Source organism: Diadema setosum, chromosome 22 (genome assembly GCF_964275005.1).
Source record: "Diadema setosum chromosome 22, eeDiaSeto1, whole genome shotgun sequence".
Taxonomy (NCBI): domain Eukaryota; kingdom Metazoa; phylum Echinodermata; class Echinoidea; order Diadematoida; family Diadematidae; genus Diadema; species Diadema setosum.
Window position 1 is genome coordinate 30,375,196 of NC_092706.1, and position 9,227 is coordinate 30,384,422.

A 9,227-nucleotide genomic window follows, 5' to 3' on the forward strand; every position below is an offset into this window, starting at 1 on the left:
GCTATAGTTATCACGTTAATTACAGAATATTTAAGCGAAGGTCTTGAAGAGCACAAAACCACAAATACACACCTCTTCTGAACATCTACGTAAAGTGGAGTAAGTCAAATCAAAGGAGCGCCCAGTCGAACAAGGTGAGTTGGTGGCGATTCTAAAATATGTGATTGTGAGAAGATCGTCAGAGTGGCTTGCTAACTGCGTATTCCCAGTGCTGATTGAAAAGGCGCACACGTACACTGCGATGGGCCAGCCAGAGAGTTGGAGAGTTAAAAGTTAGCGTACATGTAGCTCTCTCGATCGCTCTTTTGGCGACCGAGAACAGGGTTAGTTACGCATACAGATCGTACGCATGTACAGGCAATGCATTGCAGGCAGTGATGCAATGCAGTGCAATGAAATGCAGACGCGCATAATACAAGCCAAAGGTCCCAACAAACACTCGGTTGTGTGAATTTCTGTAAAACATGATATATTCGCGGCATGAATTTTTCGCGAATTGAAGGCGACGGCCTTTTTTGCGGCATGAAATTTTCGCGAAGTGCCACTGGCATTAGAGTAGAAGCTAATCTCTAGTGTAGACAAGAACTTTCGCGTGCATTTTAATTTCGCGAATCTTGGCGCTCGCGAAATTCGCGAAATTAAAATGCACGCGAACATTCCTCGTTTTAAGTACTACTACCTAGCAGCATCAGAGGTGCTGGTTTTGAGTGTATTATGTGTGTATACAAAAAATATGTCAAATCAAAATAACTGTACATAAAAAGTTGTAAACAATACAAATTAATGTATTTTATGCCTGAAAAAAATAATTGTATAAAGATCTTGAAGGTTATAATATGCATCTGAGTGTTTCTGTGTTTGGATGTGCAAAAAAAAAAAAAAAATATATATATATATATATTATATTAGTTGCACACCAAAAAAAAAAAGAAAAAAAAAGAAAGAAAAAAGAAAAAGAAAATCTCATCACAGTCATATTCTACTCCTGAATCAAATTACAGAAAAATCATAACATTGGTGTTATCATTCATATCCGAATTTCAAGACAATGTAAATATAGAAATATTACTATTATACTACATGTCAAAGACTTCATTGATCTTAAGTTGACCAAGCTGTGAACTTGTCAAACTTTTCATATCCTATTTAAACCAGCATCATTAATAAAAATACACCGCAATTGTTATGCTACTACAGGCCCGTAGCCAGGATTTTTCAAGGGGGGGTGCGGTCACTAAAAAAACGGACCTTCGGTACCAATACCAATGATCACACACACACACACACACACACACACACACACACACACACACAATTATGTATATATATATAATATATATATATACATAATTGTGTGTGTGTGTGTGTGTGTGTGTGTCATCATTGGTATTGGTACCGAAGGTATTATCTTTGGACGACCGAACTACAAAAGTTGTATAAGAATTTGCGCGCGAAGCGCGCCGCAAATTGTGAATTTTGACTGTTTTAATGACGTTTTAAAGTCTCGAGGAAATTTGTATTTTTGTCTGTTGCATGCAATCGCGTTACGGTATTTCATCTAGGAAATAGTAAAAACTCATTTTGCCAGGAAGTTGCAAAGTTTAATTGTGTTCGAGACTCTGCGCGCGTAGCGCGCCGCAAAATTGAGAATAGTGATTTTCCTGGTGTTGTTTTTTAACTTTTATTTTTTCTATTGTATACCCGCGTTAGCAGGCCTGAAGCCTGGTATGCGAGTTTGTCAAAAACGAAAATAAATAAGAAAATTTTTAAAACAAAATGAATTGTAAATGTGAACCATTTATATTTTGCCTCCTTGTGGTAGGATATTTCCAGCATTTCCGAACTTTCAAATAATCATTTTAGATTTAATAATATTAAAGGCATAATTTACCATTTGCAGATGAAAGCATTAGTGCTATAAAATAGTTCTAAAATGTGAGTTAGGGATAGAAACAACCACTGTCAAAATTTGAATCCGTATAATCGATGTTAAGTGTTGTTAAATACACAAAATGTGAACAATAGTTATAATAAAAATTTTTCCAGACTAAACCGTATACAGTTACGGTTTAATGAGAAAAACCCTGATATCTCCTTATATTTTAGGTTTTATTGCAAATATTTCATATGGTAGGATGTTTTATGATACAACAGACCTACACATATGCATCAAATATGATATCTTGAACATTTTTGAAATCACTGCTCCCAAAGGTAAACTGGACCTTTAAAGGTAGTAGATCCGATTCGCAAACATCTCCAATATCAGTCAAATGTCATATTAACCATCATGCTAAGAAGGTTTTCTTTGTGAAATTTGGAGGTCAGTGAAATTCAAAAATTAAACATCCGTTAGCCATTGGAAGAAGTTGAGTGCAAATTCAGACCTCAGGCTTAGTGCTCAGATGTTTTCCTATTTGATTTGATCTGTCTTACTGTGCACACTAAGATACATACTGGAATGGTTATTTCTTATTTATTAAATTATAGTAGCATATTTGGTTACTAGCTATCTCTAGGCATTTTCGAATTTGGGCTGCAAAGAGATCCACTACCTTTAAGTTAGAAGAGAGATAAGTAAATAATGATAAAATAAACAAACGAAAAAGAATGAGTTTCTTTTGTAATACTATCTGACAAACTTTTTACTTTACCATTTTACTTCATAGCTCAGCACTTTCCATTCTCTCTCATACCCTCTTACCCATTACTTTTAAATGAAATACAACTAAAATGAGTTTGCGTGCCTGCATAATACTCTTTGGAAATTATAAGTGAGAATGTTCTTAGGTTTTGGCTCACTTTAAAATGAGAACCAATAGAACTGTCACAACATGAGAAAATGTATAAGTAATAATCAACAGTACATTTCCGAATTTGGCCTGCAAAGAAATCCGCTACCTGTAAGTTAGAAAAGAGATTAGTAAATAATGATAAAATAAACAACAAAAAAGAATGAGTTTCTACCGCCGTATCCAGAACAGAGCCTGAAACGGTGCAGGCTCAAGAAATCGTTTGTACAATAATAAGTCTTGAAGTACTGTGTGATACTGTTGACTCAGACTTCTACAAAGCTGTAAGTGAGAATTGTAATCCAATCCGACTCATTACCTGAGATATTTATGAAAATATATCAATAAAGAATGTAAATTAAATAACGATGCGTCACAATGCAGTCTAACGCTCTCACAATGCTATCATACATAGGGTTTTTCACTGACTGTTTTTACTCCGGAGCTCTTGCAATATTCAGGCTTTTGTAATACTATCTGACAAACTTTTTACTTTACCATTTTACTTCATAGCTCAGCACTTTCCATTCTCTCTCATACCCTCTTACCCATTACATTTAATGAAATACAACTAAAATGAGTTTGCGTGCCTGCATAATACTCTTTGGAAATTATAAGTGAGAATGTTCTTAGGTTTTGGCTCACTTTAAAATGAGAACCAATAGAACTGTCACAACATGAGAAAATGTATAAGTAATAATCAACAGTACATTTCCGAATTTGGCCTGCAAAGAAATCCGCTACCTGTAAGTTAGAAAAGAGATTAGTAAATAATGATAAAATAAACAACAAAAAGTATGAGTCTCTACCGCCGTATCCAGAACAGAGCCTGAAACGGTGCAGGCTCAAGAAATCGTTTGTACTAATACGTCTTGAAGTACTGTGTGATACTGTTGACTCAGACTTCTACAAAGCTGTAAGTGAGAATTTTAACCCAATCCGGCTCATTACCTGTGTTTTTTATGAAAAATATGAATAAAGAATGTAAATTAAATAACGACGCGTCACAATGCAGTCTAACGCTCTCACAATGTTATCATACATAGGGTTTTTCCCTGACTGTTTTTACTCCGGAGCTCTTGCAATATTCAGGCTTCTGTAATACTATCTGACAAACTTTTTACTTTACCATTTTACTTCATAGCTCAGCACTTTCCATTCTCTCTCATACCCTCTTACCCATTACATTTAAATGAAATACAACTAAATTGAGTTTGCGTGCCTGCATAATACTCTTTGGAAATTATAAGTGAGAATGTTCTTAGGTTTTGGCTCACTTCAAAATGAGAACCAATCGAACTGTCACAACATGAGAAAATGTATAACTAATAATTTGTTGGAACTGTAAGCAAATGCCAGCTGAAGGCGAGTAGGCAAGTGTGTTTAAAAGCATTAGATTATGCACGGAGATCGTACAGTTACTTGATAGATGATCTTTTCTCGAATATTGCTACTAGCAAAAGGGCTAGAAAAAGCAGCTATTATAATTCGTTAGGCATGCATAATGGCCCAATGAGTGTTACAAGAGAACTGGAGTAAGACAGGTCTTTCATTTTGTTTTGTCTCTCCTGATCGTTCGTAAGAAATGCTAATTCATGACCACCTTTTCACAATTTGATTGGAGCATGCATTCATAATGGAAAATAGTTGACATAATAATCTGTCCCCAGGCATTATCATGCCAACATGTACTTATATATACATGTACTATATCTTTGTGAGACGTAGATATAAAATGTCTCAGGTTTTCGATTACAGTAATTTCGAGGAAATTTCTTTAATTTTTATCATATATGTAAACTTGAGGCTATTAGATTTTCATCCACTTACCCCTGTTCCTGTGAAAAAATGCAAGTGTCAATCTCAATGTCATCCACGAATCGCACGAACTCGGGCGGCCAGTGGAAAAAAAAAAAACACCGGTCACACGCGCCAAGGGCCATGGCATGCAGTGCCAATATAATAATAGCTCGCACAAATTGATACATAACATTTGTGTTTGTGTGCATGGGGACGATCCGATGGTTCATACAACAAAAGGGTTTCGTACAATTATTTTTAACATTGTTAAACGTACTCTTCCACATTTACGTAGCATATAATGTGTCTTTAAATTTATTTGGATTGTTATCTTGAGAATTGCTAAAAACAGTTATTATGAAAAAGTGGACCTTTCAGAATTTGGGGGGGGGGTGCGTACGCACCCGACGCACCCCCCTGGCTACGGGCCTGTACTATACTTATCAAAACATAATCATTAACCTTCAAACCTATAACCTTATCAAACTTCCCCATATCCATACTAACTAACATTTTTAGGTTATGTATCTAACGTTTAATATGACACAAATTTATGTTCATATGTAAAATTATGTTCATACGTAATTACCTTTTCATTACAGGGATGTAATACTTCACTATATCCAAGCGGGAATGATATTTTCTCCAAAAGATCATTTTCCCAATTACTTGTTGCGCAGCGCGCTGAGGGGAATATAATAGTTCTCGTCTCTGGGGGAAAATTAACTCCCAAGAGACCGCTGCTCCCTGGGCACGAGCGTCGATCAGTTTTCATATACATGGACCGGGGGGGGGGGGGGGGGTAAACATGGAGGATACCTGGGGTGTTTCATAAAGCTGTTCGTAAAGTTACGAACGATTTACGAGCGACTGGTGATCAGTTCTCGTGCTGAATTATGGAAATTCTGATAAGTAATATAGCACATCAGAACTGATCACGAGTCGCCCGTAAGCTGTTCGTAACTTTACGAACAGCTTTATGAAACAGGACCCGGGGGGGGGGGGGGGGGGAGCGGAGGGAACGACAGGGGAGCCCGGGAGGTGAGGATCATCTGGGGGCATTTCATGAAGCGTTGGTTTTGTCAGATATTTCGTCTGACAAACTGTTAAAAGCTGCTGAAATTCTTGTATCTGATTGGCTGACAGCAAATTTGTCCGACAAAGTTGTCGGACAAAATGCTTCATGAATATGTCCCCCGTGCACTGGTGCACATTTTTGGTGAAAATTGTTTCATGAAAAAGTAAGAACAAAGAAACAGAAATATTCATTGATTGTAAATGGCTAAATCTCAGTATATCACATCTTCCGTGCCGTCAGCAGTTATGTTCAGACGACAAGCCCTAACCTCGAGGTCTTGCCTCCTAACTACGACGTGTGTCCACACGACGAATCTTAACCTCGAGGTTACGAAACCTCGAGGTCAAATTCCTGCCCCTTTCAGTGCGTTGATTTTTGTGTCCACACGGTGCTTAACTACGAGTGAGGACCCCCGCGGCTCGTGGTTAGAGCGCTAACCATCGTAACCTCGAGGTTAAGGCTTGTCGTCTGAACGTAACTATCAGTTACGTTCAGACGACAAGCCTTAACCACTGTATGTCGAATTAAGTCTAAATCATGGAGGTGGGGTGGGGTGGGGGATTCCAGTGTGGATGGGAGGTGGCTACTCAGCCACGCAACATAATTATGACGGAGCTTTAATTACATTTTTAGAATCAAGATATAACGATAAAATTGATGATGCATATAGGTTCCTATCTTTAACATTGTCAATCCCCAAAGTGTATACTGGACGGGACCGCACAAGGGGAGTAGGCTTATGTGTGGTAGTGAGGTATCCTCCCTCCTACACGAGGGAAATTTTGTACCTTCAGAACTGAAATTCAGTGATCAGAGCACATTTTGAGTTATATTAGGAAATTTTCTATCTTATAAAAACAAGAAGAAAAATATATTCAAGGAAATATGAATGGCTAAATCACGGCATCAGTTACTTCTTGTCCGCGCAGGGCTGACGTTGTCATCCATATAGGCCTAAGTCTACGGAGGAGAATGGAATGCATGGGGTGGAAGGGGATACCCCTTCCTACACGACGGAGCTTAAAATATTTGCAATTTGCAATAAAACGGTCTGACGCATACATTTTGCGAATATTCAGAAAATAGTCTATCCCAAAAGTGTATACTCTGATGGAGTCCGAACAAGGAGAGGATTTGTTGAAGGGAGTAGGTATAGCACCCCTCCCCCATTCGAGGGAGCTGTTGCATTTTTAGAATTATTTATTATTATGATTATCATAATTTGTGGGAGCACTGTGGTATTATGGAGGGGAACCAAAAGGGGGAGGATTAACAATGTGGAAGAGAATAAAACCCTCCCACATGAAACGGAACTTTGCCTTCACTCTAAAAACGCAAATGTTGAATCAACATTTAAAAGGGCCGAGGAGTGACAGCATTTTTTGAAGTGTTGCATCCAACTTTTAAGATAACATTTTAAATGTTGAATCTAGCAGGAAAACCAACACTTTGAAAATGTTGTCACTCCTCGGCCCTTTTAAATGCTAATTCAACATTTGTGTTTTTAGAGTGTTGTATGTTGCGATACTTGAGAAAATAGTGACTCCAAAATAAGGAAGGAACAGAATGAGGTGAGGTCTGACTGTCCCCAGTGTTTATTGCAGACTCACTGCCTCCAATCATGTAAAAGTACTTATGAGCAACATTGTAAATAGGTGGAAATATTGGAATACATGCTGAGACACATAAAAAGCTATTATACTGCGTAATGACATAACGCAGAACAGGCCAATAGCACGTGACTGCATGCGGTTACATAATATGACTTGTTACATAATAATTATTATGAGCTTCCTCGTGGAGACGATTACTAGTATGAGCTCCCTCGTGGAGACTAATCCTCTTGATATATTTAATATTCTTGTTTATATATCTCTAAGATGTATAATGCTTGCTTTATGTTAAGTGCTGTCTGGGGGCAAATTACAGGCCCCATCTTTCTCTCTCTCTCTCTTTTTTCTTTCTTTAAATCAACAACATAAATATGACTTGTATCTAGACACAACATGATTTGAATATGCAATGTATCTAAACACAACGAACTTTTGCATTTTTTGGAATTGAAATGACAGATCTGGTTGGAAGCACACACACTTTTGGTTAAATCTTTCGGAAAGTTGTCGATCTCAAAAGTGTACCAAATCTATCATGTAAGGGAACAAGGGGGGAGGGAGAGGGAGATTTTTCATTTTTTTTAATTTATTTTTTATTGAGATTAAACTATCTGGTGCACGTAACACTGGGTGAAATATTGGGACAAATTTCTTTCAAAAAGGCAAGAAAATGGTCCATAACTCGATAATTACGGATGGGGGCAAAATGATTACGCCTGCCCCACCCCTTCCCCGACATCGACGCCCCTGTCCTCTTCCTGCCTTAAAGAACACCCAAACATAGATAAAATAAAATTTCATATAGGTATGTGTCAACATTATCAAAACAGGATGGAACTCTGATCTGTCTGGCACATGCAGTTTGTAGAACAGCGCCCTCTTTAAGGTCTGATATTCTCGACAGGCGGGGGAAAAGAAGAAGATGAGGGTGTGATAAGAGACGACAAAGCACTGGCAGTGTTTATGGAAGGGAGTATTGACCCTTGACAAGACCAAGAGCACTGTACCCCCCCCCCCCCCACATACACACACAAACAAACACTGGCTAGACGTATACCTTCAATGTCTGAATATTATTCACATCGTCAGCTCCCACTCTCCTGGACTCATTACCCCTTTCAATAATCAGAAGCATCTTCCTTTGATTCTTTCAAGAAAGCACTAAAAACTTACTTGTTCAAGCATTGGTGATTGTAACCCTATATGTTATGTCATGATTGATTGCATAATGTTATGTCAAGCGCATAGAGAATTTACGATAATTATTATGCGCTTTATAAATGTGTATTATTATTATCATTATTATTATTATTATTGTTGTGGTTGCTGTTATTGTTTATTATGATTAGCACAGAACGTAAAGAAGGATCAATCAGTTGGAAAATTCACTTCCTTTGCTTTTTTTGCTTTTTTTTTTAATACAAGTCCATGGTCAGGTTTATAGGAAGATCTGCACTAGCTCACTTTTCACACTACAGAAATTAACTTGAGCCACAGGGTTTGTAGGTTAAGCAGTCATGTAACACTACAAATCAATTCGCCTTTATATCAATTTACCTGTTCAGTTATTCCTTTCCCAAAGTGGGACAAAGATTCTGCAGTTCTGGCAATCTAGAGTGCGTGAACTAATACAGGTGACAGTAAGCAGTGTGCTAAACGTGAGACTATCATAGGGAAGATCTGAAGACTGAGGATGCATTCTAACCCCGTATGCCTCCATTAAACGACGGAAAATCGTTCTCTCCGTCTCCCCTCTTTCATCCGTAGAAGTAGGAAAAACAGATCAATCTTCGACCTTTGGAACGCAACTTCTCCGAAATGTAGATATTATTCTAAGCGTCTGCTGGAAAACATATAATTTTGTCAAGAGTGCTTGAACTTTGACCCCTCGGCCTGACGTCAACGCTGTCTCTTTTTCATCATTTCAGGACGACAGATCAGATG

General features: G+C 37.8%; 1 protein-coding gene across 1 annotated transcript in view; it reads right to left on the reverse strand.

The window, feature by feature from the left end:
* The window catches only part of LOC140245056 (guanylate kinase-like), a 33,136-nt gene extending 32,980 nt beyond the window's left edge, over positions 1 to 156 (reverse strand). Inside the window, exon 1 of the mRNA XM_072324650.1 lies at positions 73 to 156. Coding sequence (XP_072180751.1) covers positions 73 to 85 — 13 coding nt within the window. The 5' untranslated portion in view covers positions 86 to 156. The remainder of the gene's footprint in view (positions 1 to 72) is intronic.
* Positions 157 to 9,227: the final 9,071 nt, after the last annotated feature.